The 16,809-nt window shown below is 52.1% G+C and overlaps 4 protein-coding genes across 4 annotated transcripts; 2 read left to right on the top strand and 2 right to left on the bottom strand.

The window, feature by feature from the left end:
• Positions 1-539: 539 nt before the first annotated feature.
• Positions 540-3,691, top strand: CGCA056_v008633 (uncharacterized protein; the record flags this gene model as incomplete). Its single annotated transcript, XM_037323880.1, has 6 exons — positions 540-982; positions 1,030-1,240; positions 1,290-1,683; positions 1,737-1,891; positions 1,944-2,009; positions 2,063-3,691. 6 exons carry the CDS (start codon positions 540-542, stop codon positions 3,689-3,691), a joined length of 2,898 nt encoding a protein of 965 aa, XP_037178499.1.
• A 125-nt stretch (positions 3,692-3,816) lies between these two features.
• On the bottom strand, positions 3,817-5,652 carry itr1-3 (Myo-inositol transporter 1; the record flags this gene model as incomplete). The annotated part of the gene is made up of 5 exons (XM_037323879.1): positions 3,817-4,287; positions 4,338-4,528; positions 4,577-5,012; positions 5,068-5,363; positions 5,445-5,652. The coding sequence occupies 5 exons, from the start codon at positions 5,650-5,652 to the stop codon at positions 3,817-3,819; spliced, it is 1,602 nt and encodes a 533-aa protein (XP_037178395.1).
• A 2,318-nt stretch (positions 5,653-7,970) lies between these two features.
• Positions 7,971-10,159, bottom strand: cprA-2 (NADPH--cytochrome P450 reductase; the record flags this gene model as incomplete). The annotated part of the gene is made up of 2 exons (XM_037323878.1): positions 7,971-9,860; positions 9,914-10,159. The coding sequence occupies 2 exons, from the start codon at positions 10,157-10,159 to the stop codon at positions 7,971-7,973; spliced, it is 2,136 nt and encodes a 711-aa protein (XP_037178394.1).
• Positions 10,160-11,328: 1,169 nt separating this feature from the next.
• CGCA056_v008630 (Tryprostatin B 6-hydroxylase) lies at positions 11,329-12,970 on the top strand (the record flags this gene model as incomplete). Its single annotated transcript, XM_037323877.1, has 2 exons — positions 11,329-11,446; positions 11,496-12,970. 2 exons carry the CDS (start codon positions 11,329-11,331, stop codon positions 12,968-12,970), a joined length of 1,593 nt encoding a protein of 530 aa, XP_037178393.1.
• Positions 12,971-16,809: the final 3,839 nt, after the last annotated feature.

Raw genomic sequence — 16,809 nt, 5'->3', positions numbered from 1 at the left:
TCAGGACTATCCACGCGACCTTCAAGCACACGCGGCCCTTTGCAGCCATTGCACCGACCGCTACACCTAAACCAGGCCAGCTCCCGTCAACGCTGCGACATCTCGCCAAACGAATCCAGGCGCCTCGGCTGTGTTTGGCCGGCCGGTCAAATTTGCCGTCAGCCATCCTGGAGACAGAGGCCCAAGCGTGCTGATGCGGAGGCGGGGATGGACCGGGGTGATGTGCGGGGGAGGAGTCCGGGCCGGCTATCGGGATGTCCATCTTGGCCAACCAGGTCACCCCGTGAGCGTGGCCTGTCGTGCGGAGAAGCTTCTGTCGTCCCCATTGGGGAACTCAAGTCAGTTAGCTGATCCTCCTGTCGAGAGACCCGGTTTTCACTCCGGCTGAAGCGCCTGAATAGAGATCGGCCTTGGCGGGCTACCGACTTCGGGCCGGGAGACACCGGCGCCCAGGTATTTTGAGGGGAACCATCTGTCGTTGTAGCAATTGTGACCAGAGAGCCGTAGTATCAGTACGGACAGCGTGACCCAACAGCATCATGTTCGAGCAGCCCATCGTAGCGTTCTCGCGCTCAGAGGGCGACGAGCTCTTTAATCTGGTCGGTGCAACCATCGTGGTTGACGAATCAGACCCCATCGGCATTCATATTGCGGCACAAAATCTTGCCAACGACTTTGGCCGCGTCACAAAGTCTGACCCGAAGCCTTTGCTCGTGTCCAAGGAACACGAAGTCGATGCTGACACTGGCGCGGATGTTGGCATTCTCATTGGATGCATCGAGTCGAGTCGTCTGCTCCAACGGTTGGAGAAGGACGGAAAGCTCAACTTCAGCCATATTCGCGGAAAGTGGGAGTCATTCCTGACGGCCCCTGTCACCGGCCCCTTTCAGGGATGCAGAAAGGCGCTTGTGATTGCAGGGAGCGACAAGCGCGGAGCAATATTTGGTTCATATACGTTGTCTGAGCAGATCGGAGTCTCACCGTAAGTTGAATGTGAGAATACTCAAATATTTACTGACAAGATGGTAGCTGGTACTTCTGGGCAGATGTGCCTCCCAAACACCATGAGAAGATATACGCCCTCCCTGAGCCTACGCACAATGGAGAGCCCAGCGTGCGGTTTCGTGGCATTTTCATCAACGACGAAGCTCCCGCCCTCACAGGATGGGCTAGAGACAACTTTGGAGGCTATAACTCGGAGTTCTACAAAAACGTTTTTGAGTTGCTGCTAAGACTGAAGGTTCATAAACACTGTTGAACGAGATATGGTCAGCTGCTAACAATCGCAGGCGAACTTCATGTGGCCCGCAATGTGGCCCGGCTACCCCAATCCTGGTGCAAGCTTCTTCACAGACGACTCAGAGAATGCCAAAGTTGCCAATGACTATGGCATCGCCGTCTCAACCTCACATCATGAGCCGATGCAGCGGGCCACGAATGAGTGGTTTGCGGACAACGCAGACGGAAGCTGGAACTGGCTGATAAACAAGGAAAAGATTACCGAGTTCTTCGAGGAAGGAGTCAAGAGAGCGAAAGGTCTCGAGTCTTACTTTACAATTGGAATGCGTGGAGAGTATGACAAAGGAATGAAGACTGATGACCCAGCGGCTGTGGTCCGTGACGTGATCAAGACTCAGAGAGCCGTCATCAAGGAGGTTCATGGCAGGGAGGATGCAGTTCCTCGTATGTTCATGATGAACTCAAAGATTTGGATGAAAGCTAACCCGAACATACAGAACTTCTGGCTTTGTACAAGGAGGTACAAGACCAGTATGAAAGTGGGACGATTGATGTACCTGATGATGTGACTCTTCTGTTTGCAGATGACAACTTTGGAAGCATAAGGCGTCTCCCGACGGAGAAAGAGATGAGTAGAAAAGGAGGCGCAGGTGTAAGTGAAAAGAAACAAGCCTTCGTTGTGATAAGTTATTTACTAGACATAGATATACTACCACTTCGAGTACGTAGGGACTCCACGCAGCTATAAGTGGATCAACAGCAACTCCTTGGTGAGAACCTCCAGTCTGTAGAACGTGGAACCTAATCTAAGGTAGGAAAACAGGGGAAAACATGGCATCAACTACAAGAGGCGCAGCGGCGCAACGCAAAGCAGATTTGGGTCTTCAACGTGGGCGACATTAAACCTATGGAAATCCCACTCACGTTTGCAATGGCACTGGCTTGGAACATCAAGTCCATCGAAGCAGAAAATTTCGTCAAATTCTACACGTCCATGGCTGAATCCAACTTTGGTTCAGGTCTGGCAACGGAGATCGCAGACATATGGCATCGATACGACAGATTAGCCGCACTGCGAAGGCATGAACACATCGAGCCGACTACATTCTCCCTGATGCACTACGGCGAGGCAGAAAGTGTCGTCAACCGATGGGACTCGCTCCTAGACTCGGCCCAAGCGATCCACGACCGCGCACCGGAATACCAGAAGGCGGCAATATTCGAGACAGTCCTGCATCCTGTCAAAGCATCCCAAATCTTCACCAAACTCCAGGTCACTCTAGGCAGAAACCAGCTGTATGCTCGCCAAAGACGCAACACTGCAAACAAACTAGCTCGTGAGGTCCTCGACCTCTTCGACGATGACTACACCCTCAGCGAAGAGTTCCATTCCTTGCTTGGCGGGAAGTGGAACCACATCATGAGCCAGACACATTACGGCTTCGGCGATACCTGGCACGCGCCGTCGCGTGATATGATTAGTGGCCTGTGTTATGTCCAGCGTCGGCAGAACTCCAACCCAATCGTCGGCCAAATGGGAGTTGCCGTCGAAGGCCATGCGGGCGTTCGCCCAGGAAGAACGAACGAAGAATCTGACCGAACGCATCCCAGCCGACGAGACCTGGTGCCCGGAGTCACTTTAGGTCCCATGAGCCGATATGGGCCATCAAAGAGGTGGTTTGATATCTTCACAAGAGGGAACCAAGTCATCCACTGGAAAGCGTCTTCACCGGTTGCATGGGTTCAGCTCTCCACCACAGAGGGCACGCTCGATCCCGATGGCGACGACGCACGCATCTGGATTGCCGTTGACTGGGAGAAGGTGCCGGACGATTTCGACCAGGAAGTTCTGATTGACATTCAATCCCAAGAAGGCGACTTCGAACAGGTTCACCTTCCAATCACTGACAGACGAGTTCCGGAGACGTTCAGTGGCGGGTTTGTCGAAAGCGACGGATGCGTTTCCATCCCAGCTTCGCATTGTCATCCACCTGAGTACAGACTGCTGCCGAACTGCGGTAGAACCGCGAATGGAGCAGTTTCTGTTATCGATATGATAAAGATACCCAAGGAACATCTCAGTTATACCTGTTATGTCTTCTCACAAGCCACGAGCCCGACGCTGCAGTTGTATTTCAACATGACTTTGGATTTTGACCCTGAAGACACGATGGCGTACCATTTCCAAGTTGACGAGGAATCCGGTGGAATGTGGCCGCTCTTAGAAAAGGAAGATCGCGCAGATCATCCCGAAGGATGGTTCCATGCGGTCCAGGATTGCAATTGGTTACGAACTCACAACTTGACCAAATTTAATTTGGGTCCTGGGAAACACACCATCAAGATTCAGTTGAGACATTCGAACCTGATCTTGGAGAAGATAGTGGTTGACTTAGGAGGAGTCAAGGAAAGCTACCTAGGACCTCCTGTAAGCTCATACGTGGGCAACTGATCGGTCTACTCCAGCAACTAGACATCTCCGGTTCAATCAATTCTGGACTGCAATTCGATCATGCTTCTTGATTCGTCAACGCTATAAAGTGCTATTTATAGAGACAAATCGGTCTCTCAATAGTTTCAAGCCGATCCCCCAGTCATCTTGCGCATCTTCTGCAACTCATTCGCCTTCTTGACGCCAAATCCAGTGGAGAAAATCTGGCGAACCTCCTCAAGCGGCAAGCCGTTTGCCTCCGGATAGCAGAAGATGACAAAGACCCAGCCAAAGAAGCAGATACCTGCATAGAAGCCGAAAGCACCGCTAGGCGTCAGACCCTTCATCATAGACAAGAATGTCGAAGCGATGATAATATTGCAGCCCCAGCAGGTGACGGTGTTCATCATGGTGCCGAGGGCGCGGACTTCCAGAGGCAACAGCTCAGTGCCAACCCAGGCAATGGTGGCAACTCCACCGGCGAAGCAGGCCACGTAGACAATGATAGTGACGAGGACGAGGATACCCGCCCAGTTTACCGAGGTGGCTTGCAACTTGAGGTCGGGTGAGACTGGGATCCAGTGGAATGCGATAGCAGCGACGGCCATGCTAATGGACTAGAATGAATCAGTATTGTGTCGGAAGTATTGGTGCCTAGGAAACTCACCATTCCCATGACAGTGAAGATGAGAATACGGCGTCTGCCAAGTCGATCGATAACCAACAAGTTGACCAAGGAAAAGACAAAGTTGGTTGCGCCGACGACGATGGAGACGGCGACTGGCTTATCGAAACCAACGAGTCCGAAGAGAACGCCGCTGTAGTACATCAAAGTATTGAAGCCGCCGAGTTGGGAGACTGTCATTGTCAGTTTCATCCCTTCAACCTTGGAACGGGTAGTCTTACTGCCCATGATAGCGCAGGCGCAAATCAGAGCGCGCAGGTTGGAGGGAACAGTGTGGAGCTCCTTGAAGCGGTGCCACAGGGAAGTAGACGTAGCCTGTGCCTCAACCTCAACAGCCCAGGTCATGTGTCCCATCTTCGCCTGAACCTGTTCCTCGGTGGCATGGGGATAGACACGTCTAATGACGCGGGTGGCCTCTTCAACCTTGCCGTGGGAGATGAGCTGTCGGGGTGATTCGGGGCACCACGGAAGCAGCAAAGCAAGAGCGATAGGTGGCAGACCGCCAACGGCAACCATGTAGCGCCATCCGTGAGCAACCTCAGTAAACCCGGCTCCAAGAGCATAAGAGATAAGCTGACCAAGAGTCACACTCATATTATCGAAGGCAATCATGCGGCCGCGGTGTCTGGCAGGGGCCAGCTCGCCGATATAAAGAGGCTAGTCTCGAGGCCTCAGTATCAAATGTGTCAGGTTTGGGGTCCGGGAAACCTACGATGATCATGGCTGCAGATCCAACGCCCAATCCGACGATGAAACGGCCAACTGTCATCTGAGCCAGCGAGAAAGCTGCGGCTTGGATGATTGAGCCGATAAGGAAGAGAACGCATCCGATGTAGATACCGAGCTTGCGTCCGTATCTGTCGGCAGGAAGACCGGCGATGATGGCTCCGATCAGGGCGCCGCCGGAGGTGATGGATGTCACAAGCTCTTGCTCCGAGGTCGATAGTTCGTGTCCGAGGTCCGACTTGAGACTGACCAGGACGGCCGAAATGACACCGGTATCATATCCTGTTAAAGTCAAGATTAGGGCCCGCGCGTTCCATGGAAACTTTCGCGCCGCGTATCAGCAGCATACGAGCTAGAACTTACCGAACAGAAAACCACCCATCGCCACAGTGAAGGTGATGAGCCATACAGCTCTAGAAGGCTCAGTATCCTCGATGGAATCATCATAGCTGGGGACTTGTACGCCGTCAGATTGCTCGACGTGCTTCGCAACTCCATCAACTTTGACCTTATCGAGAGACGCTTCTCTCGACAGGTTCTTGCTGTCGGCGTCGGGGGTTGTTTGCGACATCCTGTCCGAGGAGTGTGCTGACCAGCCTCACAAGAAAGGTGTTGCAGAGCAGCGGTTGTAGAAAGAGAGGTTGGTGTCGTGGTGATCGGCTATTGAAGCTGAGGCCGGTTGCTAGATCAGAAGCTCGAACCATCATCAGACGAAGGCGACCACACACATGCTTATATAGAATTTGAGTCAATGCCTCTCTACGCAAATGCTACTACACCCCTGGCCCATCCAGAGCGCGCCAAGGTGGGTCGCGGGGTTTTATTACTCGAATGAGTTCGTTGTATGGGTAGGTAGACAACGAACACGCGCCCTGCCAGCTTGAATCCCCTCATCTGTGCCTTTACAGAACCAAACGGAATCCTAGTTACATCCGGCATGTTGGAGCAGGGTTCTACTGAAAGCCCGAGCAAAGATACCTTGGTTCCCTAGGTAAAGCAACGCGCAACACAGCCAGTAGCCCCCTCATCTTCTTTCTCCAACACCTGAGCGTTGCTGAGTAGCGTAGCTGAATTAAATGCGGGGGTGGGTTGTCTGGGGTGCTTCCGCGTGCGGGATACGCGGGGGAATCCATACTAATTAAGCCATGCCTAAAGTAGTAACAAAAGCCCGCCGTATCTGTTATTCGTTCGTCTGAGACGCAACGCCTTGGCAGATTCGTCTATCAGCAAGCGCCCTACTGTGATCAGCGTGGAGATGTCGAAAACATGACACTGATTTCCGGATGAAGGGGAAGCCAGCCCGTCGGTATCAGCGATTCTATGTCGGCATCTTTCCGTATGTTTGCCCCTTGAATTGCAAGACGATATGGTACGAAGAATACCAGAGGACTTCCAACGCCGACGCGGAATCATTGCGAGAGGTTTCGAAGACTTTCCATCGGTTAAAGCACAGAACGCGCCCTATGGGCCCGTACATGGGCCTTGGCAACTTCGGAGGGGAATGATGTCATCGCAAACAATGAAGGAAATGATACGCAACTGCGCAGCCGATGGGAGCAACACTGAATAGATACGAGAATAGACAGGACGGTGGGCCAAGCGGTTGGGATGGCGTCCGCCTGCCCCAGATTTTGCATGCATCAGAGTTTGCCCCGGATATTCCCCCACACTGGGGGAGGATACATCTTCCACTGACATTATCAATTTCGCGGCTCCGATTGGATCCCGCAGTCCTGTGACTGCCGTGAACAGAAGGGATTTTGTTTAGCCCGCGGATCAGAGGCGGCGGCAGATGAGTCTCTCCCCAAAGAAAGTGAGCGGAATGAACGTGGAGACCCTGGCCAAAACGAGGGGCCTTCAACGAGTCAGGGACTTACTTGCATGTGGGACTACCTGCCGAAAAGAGTAGGATAATCCGCGGGACTCAGAACAGAACAAGGATAAAGCTTATTCGCCCACACCAAATCAGCTCCATTTCCTTCCACGCGGCCACCCATGCGACCAGCGAGATGGCTGGGAATGGTTACTGTTCAACTTGACAGTTGATGTGAATCTGCGGCTCTGTCAAAATGCACATGCGAGGCATCATGATGCACGCACAAGGGGTCTTCGTCCAGTCCGATCTAGGCCCTGTCATGTTTCGGGACGAGCCCGGGCTAGACACCAGCAGGAACCCGCGGGTTATGAAGATGTGGTTAGTTAATGCTTTTCCGTCTCCATCTTATTCTGCATGTTGACGTTCTTGCGATGTTGGTGTTTCCACTTGAAGGGGACGGAATCCAAGTAGTAGTGAAACGCCATGACTTGCCGCAACTCCGTCCCTGGGAATTGGACATCGTGAGTGCCCGTCCAACCAGCCCCCACGCAGCAATAGTGCTCATGAATGAAAGGCAAGATGTTACGTCGGCGGATGTCCAGACCCTCCTCCCGGTCTGGCGGAGCCTTGGACTCCCTGAAAAAGCCATGTACACACTTTATGGCCTAGGTAGCCAAAGGAGATAATTTCCGATTTGAGCAAGTGAAGTTCAGGTGTCCACGTTATCTTAGGATGAGAAACCAGACAACCAGGTGCGGTGTTGCGGTCGGGGTTGCTTGAAGTCATGCAGGAACCAGAGGAACCACCTACTGCCAAACAAACCAGTCCAAGAGCTTCACCACACCAATAACTTCGGTACATTGAGAACCCGAATCTCTGATACAGCCTCACGAACAGTCTTTGTGGTAACTCAGCATTTTAGAGAATGATATCACTTAAGGAAATAGGATCTGTTGGTAGATACAAGAAAGCCGCTTTGAATCTATTTCGTAAACCATACAAACGCTGCCTTTACCAAACCCAAACCATGCACCATATCCTAGTGTCGTAGACTCATACTGATGCCATACTATCTATCCCCATACATCCTCTTGCCACTTGCGGTTGCGCTTCAATGCCTCGCTCCAGTCCTTGACCTGCGAATCGTCCCAGCCCTTGTCTGCTTTCATCACATCACCAAGCGTCTTGCCAACCTCTCTCGCCATGCTTGCCCTGCCACACATGTACAAGCTGGCACCATCTGCCAACAATTCGGAAACATCCTTGCCCAACTCCCGGACCTTATCCTGAACATAGGTCTTCTTGGTACCTTGTTGTCTTGAGAAGGCGGTGACAATCTTCAACTTGCCGCCGAGATCCTTCTCCATCTGCTCAAGCTCCTCGCGGTAGATGTAGTCTTCATCAGGCTTGTGGCAGCCGAAGAAGAGCAGCATTTGGCCAACGTCCTTGCCAATGGACTGCAGACGGAGGCGCTCGGCGATGAAACCGCGGAAGGGAGCGAGACCGGTACCAGCAGCGACCATGATCAAGGGGTGTGATGACAACATGGGGAGCTTGAACTTGGAACGGCGGATGTGGGCGTAGACTAGGCCGCCTTCAAGAGCGTTTGAAGGACCAGTGAGAGCATAGCTGAGGCCCTCCGTCTGCTGAGTCGCTTGAGACTCTTGAAGTGACGTTGACAGGGCTTGGAGATAGTTGGTTGTCAAGCCAGGAATGGCAGTGGTTGGAGATGCAGAAAGTGGGGTATCAGAAACAGCGACAGTAATGCTAGGGGCTTTGGGAGAAACAATGCTAGAGGAAGAGATAGAGTAGTATCGGGGCTGAGATCGGGGTAGGTTCTCGATAAGGTATGACAAGGGGATGCCAGACCACGTGGCTGAGGCCTTGGACTCATCCGACTTGAGGGCGAGCTCAAGAAGCTTGCCGATGGTGAGGTGGTTGGAAGCAAGGAAGCCGGCATAGTTGTCCTTGTCCCTACCGAGGTTCAGAAGGAACTCCTTGGCAGCAGCCGAAGGAGCGAACTGAGCAAGACCGCGGACAGTGTCTCTTGGAACGGCGGCGCAAATCTCAAGGTAGTACCTGAACAGCGTCTCGACGTTGGTAGGCGTGGGAATTCTGACTTTGACGGCAGCGTCCAGAGCATTGATGCTGATGGGGACACTGCGGCGTTCTGAGAGCCCGAGGACGTTAAGGAGGCGGTCAACCTCTTGATTGGGGTTGATAGGCCAAACAGCGAGATGGTCGCCAGTCTTGTATGTGAGTTGTGAGCCGCTGTCCAGCTCAAGGTCCAAGTGAAGACAGCTGCGTCCCGGAGAGGAGAACAGATCGTAGGCGTTCTTGATCTTGAGAGCTTTGATAGCAGAGTTTGCCGTAGACTTTCCAGAACCCTCAATGAGATGTACTGGTTCGCCAATGTGCAGATCCTGAATCTCCAGTGACTCATCCTCGACAACTGCTAGTGAAGGTTCGTGCTTCACCTCGTGTTCCGTCAGGTTGAGAGTCTCGCGGAAAACCTTGTAGAGATCGTCCTTCCATGAGAGGAAGTCTTCCTCGGTGGCGCCCTCGGCGTCGTCGGCACGTCCGACCGGCGCAAGACGCGATGCACCTGTATCCTCAAGAGCCTTGTCGACGACATCGACGACTCTGTTGTAGTATCTGTAGTTGCTGTTTCCCAAGCCGAAGGCTGCATAGCGGAGGGACGTCAAGGGCTTATCCTGAAGCTTGGTGATCCAATCCCAGAACATGCCGGCGTTGTCACTGGGGTCTCCCTCGCCATACGTTGAAAGAATAAAGATGGCAAGCTTGGTCTGGGGGATTTGTGCGATCGTGTCGGCATCGTAGTCTGAGAGGTCGGCGGACATGGTCTCGAGGTGGAATCGCTGATGAAGCTCTCTGGCCAGACGGTTGGCGAAGCCCTCAGCAGTGCCAGACTGCGAGCCCCAGAAGACGACTACATCTTTGCCCTGCGGGGAACCATTAGCGAAGTTGGTGACATGAGATGATCAGATGCGCTTACAAGCTCTTCTAGCCTCTCAGCGATGTTCTTGGACTTCTTTGCAGCGTTGCCGCCAGCTCCCTGCTGGGGCTTCTCGTACCAAATGTAGTTGTACGGATCGGGCTTATCCCATGTGTATCCGCGCAAGACATAAGCAGCGGACAACAGCCCGGCAGCGGCGAGAGCTGCGGTATCTGCGAAGGTGTTTGGTGCCAGCTGGCTGAGCAGCTTCAGAGTGCTCTCTGGAAGAGGCCCCGGGATTGACATGATGTCTGCAACAAAACGGATGACAACAGCTATGAAGACGATTTGGTGAAAGAAAAGTCAATGGGTTTGGGGTTCGCGCAGTAAGTGACGATGCGCCCGAGATGTCGAGATAATAAGTGCGACCAGCTCGAAGATAATCATCGTGAGAATTTCCAAATACGGACAGCATGTGAACCATGACCGCAGCGGGTCCAGTAACGCCAACTGTCGCCGAAAGCATTTCCTAAATGATTTCACATAGGCAAGTTGCGGGCAAGCATTGCCCCATTGAGTCGGACTGCATGCTCAAAAGTTGGGGAACCAATCCACTTCCCCGCGGGGGACACGAAAGCGAGTTGGAGGATGCAATTGATCTAGACTAAGATAGGCGAGGTATCCCGCGGGATCGAGATAGCGCAGGGTCGTGTAAGGCACTGGAGCATTGGCCAATAAGCCTTTGCGTGCCAACAACTTCCTCGTGGATCCCAAGTTCCCCAACTTTCTGAGTCTTTTTCAGTCGACGGCTGGAACACCGATCCCGCCGGCCTGATCGGGAATACCCACCTCTCAAGTTAAAAGTGGTTATCCCGCGGCGCAAGTTGCCTTATTGAGCTAGAGAACTCGCCGGGCCGTGGATCTTCGCCGTGTGATGAAGTCAACCCCCGCGGCCTTTGCGGCGAAAAAGGGGTGTGACGGTCCCCGAGATATCCCCACGATCTGTCACTCTAATGAGGCACCACACTATTGCCATCTACTACCGTGTGTCTTGGCGCATCGGTGCCCCCGCGGGTTTGGTCTTCGCTTGTCTTGCATCCCATCTTTTCCGCCCCGCTTGTACATCTTTGGGGGCAGGACACTTCAGGCATTCTTGACAGCGCAGATGAAGGAGGGAGATATTGGGCACTTGTGACGTGCATAATGCGGAGAACGTGTCGTAACGAGTGGAGGCGAGGCCAAGCGGGCAGTCTTTCCTCTTCCGCAACAGCCGCCTTTCCAAAGTGGGCATCATCTCGCCGGTCTATGTTTTGCCATTCTCGTGACTTTCATGTTTTGTCCCCATGGCGGCAGCTTATTTAGTTCAAGAGATGGCCTAGCCCTGAGCCGAGAAAGGGACAAACACCAAACACCACCACTCCAACTTCAACCACTTGTCTCGTCTACTTCAGATCTTTTGGGATCTAGCAACAGACATGGCGCTGGAAACGCTTTCGACATTTTCGCATGCCCCCTATGCGGCGGGCTTTTTCTTCGTTGCCTTGTCTTATTTTATCATTTACCCTCTCGTCGTGTATTTTAAGGACTCAAAGGGTAAGCCCCATGGCCCAGGACATCGGATGAACTCGCACTAACAAAACAGGTATGCGCAAGTTCGAAAACTTCAGCACATTCTCCGGCGCTTCCAACATTCCCTTTATGATTCTGGCCCGCACCGGCGCCCGATCGACACATCTCGTCGAACTTCACAAAGAGAAGGGTCCCATTCTTCGCACCGGCCCCAACGCCCTCTCCTTCAGCGATGTCCGCGCTATCAAGGACATCTACGGTCACGGAACTCCTTGCATCAAGGACGAGTCCTACGACTTAACCGCCGGCTCTCACTTCCACCTCGCCGATGTCATTGACAAGCACGACCACGCAAGGAAGCGCAAGGTCCTCTCTTCGGCCTATGCTTTGAAGAACCTCGAGGGATGGGAGCACAAAGTTGCTGATAAGGTCGAGAGACTCTTCAAGCAACTTGACGAGCGCTGCACCGGTCCTCTCCCAAAGGGCCAGATGTTCCCTGCCCCAGAGGACCTGACAGTCGACTACCGCAAGTGGACCAACTTCTTCACCCTTGATGCTATCGCCGATATTGGTGCTTCAGAACGCCTGGGCCTTCTTGACCGGGGCCACGACAGAGTTCTTGCCCAGCACAAGGATGGAAGCACATGGGAGGTTGGCCTGCGCGACTCTCTCTACCCCACTGCCCGCAAGCAATCCCTGCTCCTCTGGTCCTACGAGAACTACAAGCTCATCGACAAGCTCTCCAACATCATCCCCTACTACCGCAAGATGACCGAAGCCTCCAAGGGCTGGGACGGCATTGTGCTCCAGATCTCCTCAAACCGACTCAAGCGCTATAACGCCGGCGAGAAGCTCGATGACTTCTTCCAGGCCCTCATGGAGAGCAAGAATGGCGAGCCCAACAACCTTGAGTGGGGTGAAATCGTCGCCGAGATCAACATCATGATGAACGCCGGCAGCGTCACCACCGCCATCGCCGTCACCAACGTCCTCTACCAGCTCCTCAAGAACCCCAAGTACCTGCAGCGCCTCCGCGAAGAGGTCGACAGTGTACTTGATACCGACGAAGTCATCGCGCCTTACGACAAGGTCAAGCACCTTCCCTACCTCCGTGCGTGCCTCGATGAGTCCCTCCGCCTGTTCCCTCCAACGCCTCAGGGCCTGATGCGCAAGACCCCTCCCGAGGGTATGTACATCATGGGCGAGTGGGTGCCTGGCAACACTACCGTCAGCATGTCCGGTGTCGTCGCCCACCGCGATGAGACTATTTTCCCTGACGCGCACAAGTACGACCCTGACAGGTGGCTTGGAGAGAAGGGCAAGGAGCTTCAGCCCTACTTCCTCGCCTTCTCCGCTGGCGCGAGAGGCTGCATCGGCCGCAACATCTCATATCTGGAGCAAGCCGTGTTGTTGGCTTCGGTTGTCCACAGATACGAGTTCGCGTTGCCGAGGGACTTTGAACTTCAGCGCGAGGAGACGATGAACTGGCTTTTGGGTGAGATGCCTGTCAAGATTTGGAGGCGGCAGTTGGAGGGCGAGGCAAACTAGATTCCCAGGGTACATAGACTAACGATTTATGGTAATGGACTTGGCGTTGGAGAGTTGAATATCAAACCGATTAAGCGCTAGAAGTTTTCTGATCCGTGACTTCTTTGGTTGTACTATGCTTGAAATAATTACGAAGACTTTCAAGCAGGAGAGCTGCATGCGTAGTAGCTCCATCAATCAGGGCATCCATATAGACAGTCAGACGTGGGGTCATTACGCCTGAAGCCTCTCACAAGTCAACAGTTTGCCCGAAAAGTCGGTAAGACGTCCTCAACATTTCACAAGTAAGTACGTCGCAGCCCAAGCCAAGGTCTCTCTACGAACTCTAACTTCATCATCACTGACAAAACGGACGAAACTTTTCCTCTGTTTAGATGATGTCGTCGCGGCTGGTATTTGACTTCCCAGATGCAGATCGAATCCCGAAAGCCTTGCCATATCATTCGTCGTGATGGTAGTCGGCCTCCGGCGTAAAACTTTGAGTCTCAACAGACCATGAGCACTTTTGGTGAGGCTTGCGTGAGCACCACGACCGCCCCGCGATGTTGAAGAGTAGAAGACTGAAAGCATTCATCATAGGCAGGCACTCAACAGGCAGTTTCTACCTTCATCAGGCGACTCACTCCTTTACCACCACCACATAATTGTCAATATGGATATTTCCTCAACGCCCAGCCTGAATCCTGCCGATGCAGATGCAGAAAATCCGGAACTTGTGGAGCTGCACCCATTTGGAGATGCCATCATCGTCATTTTCGGTCCTGGTAGGGCTAAATGTCACGGACGGTTTCTCGTGTCTTCTGCTATATTAACATAGCCTGGCTTCTTCGTACTTCAGAACACTTTTCGGAACTGACTTCAAGGAAGGCGCAGACCTTCGAAAGAGCACTTGTCCTGAGATTGGCCTCGAGGAGGACTGGCCCGAAGAAATGGAAATCCTCCTCTCGATATTACATTTCCATAACCTTCATCATTATCGGGACTTGGACCCAAACACAGTCGCTCTCGTGGCTCACCAAAGTGATAAATACGACTGCGGCGCCGCGTTACTCCCATGGGGGGTTAGCTGGTTTCATGACATTGAACAGCTTACCGACGAGCAGTATGGGTACCTTCTCACGGCGGCTTACTCGCTAGATTCAGATGAGGGCTTCAGAGGAGTTCTGCATACAGCCATCCGGAAGATGACACCCAGCTTTATGCTGCGTGGTATGGAAATGAACTTATTGATCGACTTCCGCAGAAAATGAAGAGTATTCCCCGGAAGACTATCTTTAGTCTTGAAATCAGCCAGTAACACCGTATAGATACAATCGAGCAACTGTCAATTGACACGATGACGGAAATGCAAGAGGCCATCTACGCAGTTGAGGGGACGCTACGAACCCAACAAATCCGACTTTGCACTCTTAATCCTGCAAGAACAGGAACAACAACTTGCACGGCAGAGGTGCGGGTTGCGGATCATTTAATGGCCCTACGATCAGAAAAGCTATGGCCTCCTTCCCGTCTGCGCATGTCACAGATTGAAGAAAGAACCAAGCGTCTAAGTCAGGATCAATCGCACAGTTGCAGTGGCGGGCGAGAGTGTATCCTAAGAAAGGAATTGCGCGGCTTGTCAGCAAAGATTGACGCTGTCGTCAGGGGCATTAAAGGGCTCTCTATCGAATCAAATAGCAAGAGAGAATAAAAATTAAAGTCTCTTACCTCTTAGGATTGCTGGTTCCCAACTTGATTGGAACACCCAAATCGCGCCGGGTGGAAAGACAGCGTTAGTAATAACGTAGTTGGAATATTGAAGAATGCTCACTCTCTAAATCTTTGGGCACTGTTGCCAAACATAATTGGACTTGATGTACGCACACGTACTTCGGGTCTACGGGTAGTGGAGGCTCAAGGCTGCACCACCTTGAAGTTACACGCATGAAGTGGCCAAGCTAGACACAGCGCAAATCTACCAATACGTGGGGTAAGGATCTCAATCGTCTCCAGCCACATCCCCATTGCCATTTGGATCAATGCGGTGTAGCCCATAAATTGAACCCCTTTCCGATGGCACAAATTTGGCTTCTAGACTGCAGGCCCAAAGGGCGGCGGAATTGTAACAACCCCGCATATGCCGATACTCAAGGCGATGGTAGGCCTCCGACCAAAAACTCTGAATGCGGCCGGACCATGCGAATTCAAGAAAGATATTTCACGTCTCCGCTCCCAACGACTGTTATTTGATTGACGTAGAAAGCTGTAGCATTCACGACTTTCGGACTTCATGCCTCCACCCATAAATTTCTGAGTCCCAATCACAAGCAGAGTAGATACCACGCATACTTCAAGTACTCAATCCATGGATTCAATCACTGAAAACCCGGAAATTGTCAAGTTGCACCCGTCTGGAGATGCTATCATCGTTCTTCTGGATTCCACCAGCAAAGCTCACGGTCGCTTTTTGGTTTCTTCCGCCACACTCTGCTTAGTCTCGCCATATTTCAGAACGCTCTTTGGTTCCGACTTCAAGGAAGGGTCTGAAATCCGACAGGGAAAATGCCCCGAGATTAGTCTTGAAGAAGATGAACCCAAGGCAATGGAGAAACTCCTGTGCATCCTTCACTTTCATGACCTCAACCGCTACCAGTCGATGGAACCAAGAGCGATTGCATTGCTTGCGCAGCAAAGCGATAAGTAAGATTGTGGCCGCGCTCTGCTCCCATGGGCAGGCCTGTGGTTCAAAGACGTGGGAAAGCTTGCGAGGCCAGAAGATTATGGATGTTTGTTGACGGCAGCCTATCTGCTGGACTTGCCGGAATGGTTCAAGATCATCTCAGCCACAGCCGTACGATGCATGCCGGCCGACTTCCTAATTGCCTGGTCCAAAGAGAAGATAGCTGAACGATTGTCCTGGGAAACTAAGAGTAAGAATTACACCTCTTTCGTCTTTGTTACGGAGAATCTGACACAATTCTGGTGTAGATGCGGTTGAAAAGCAACTACTTACTACATTGGCCCAGGTACAACAGGAATTATTCGCCATAGAGAAGACTGTGAGAAACAATACATCCTACTCCATCAGCAGTCGACCAAGCTGTAATGGTTATGTTAGTTCGTACTGTGGGAATGAGGTCAGAGTGGCGGATTATTTTCTGGCGCTACGAGACTGTGGCCTGTGGCCTTCTATAACAGACTTTCCGGCGTGCAGCATTTCCGACATCAATATCCGCATCCACAAGGCAAAGAGTTTTAAAGGACATGATTGTAACGCAAAGGAAAACTGCATCCTCAAAAGAGAGTTACAGGTATTACCCGAACATATCGACACAATCATAGGAAGAATCAACGGGGCCTCTGTTCCGCCACGTATTAGCAGCAGATAAATCTGAGATAAGGAGATGATTGTCTTAAAATCATCGCAGAAAGGCTCTAGTATTGCAGCTCAATTGCGTGTGAATATCTTTGGGTATGCGCTCAAATTATATGAGTGAGGTGGGTCCCAGAATGCGCAATATTGGTGATGATAAGTTCAAGCCAGGCGGTCATTTCGTCGTAACAGCTCAGTTAACTCATTTCATATCACTCACTCATGATGATTGAGAGGAAATGGTCATATTTCTTCAGTTGGAGTCCTACTTTGAAGAGGTTTCTGACGTACATGCGTCGATGCTCACTTTGCAGGCGGCAGGCTGAGACGATGAACGACGACGACGATGGTAATGAGGACGACGACTTTGTGGGGTTTAGCAATATCAAAGCGCTAGTCAATACGAATTGCCGGCCTCAAAGTCGACTCTTACAAGTTAAGTACCGAAAGTGAATCACAGACCAGTGGCAGAATCGTAGTTGCAGAA

The sequence above is a fragment of the Colletotrichum aenigma genome, assembly GCF_013390185.1.
Source record: "Colletotrichum aenigma strain Cg56 chromosome Unknown KSG_Cg56_contig05, whole genome shotgun sequence".
In the NCBI taxonomy this organism is placed as follows: Eukaryota; Fungi; Ascomycota; class Sordariomycetes; order Glomerellales; family Glomerellaceae; genus Colletotrichum; species Colletotrichum aenigma.
Note: the sequence above shows the minus strand (reverse complement) of the source record. Positions and strands in the feature narration are given on the sequence as shown.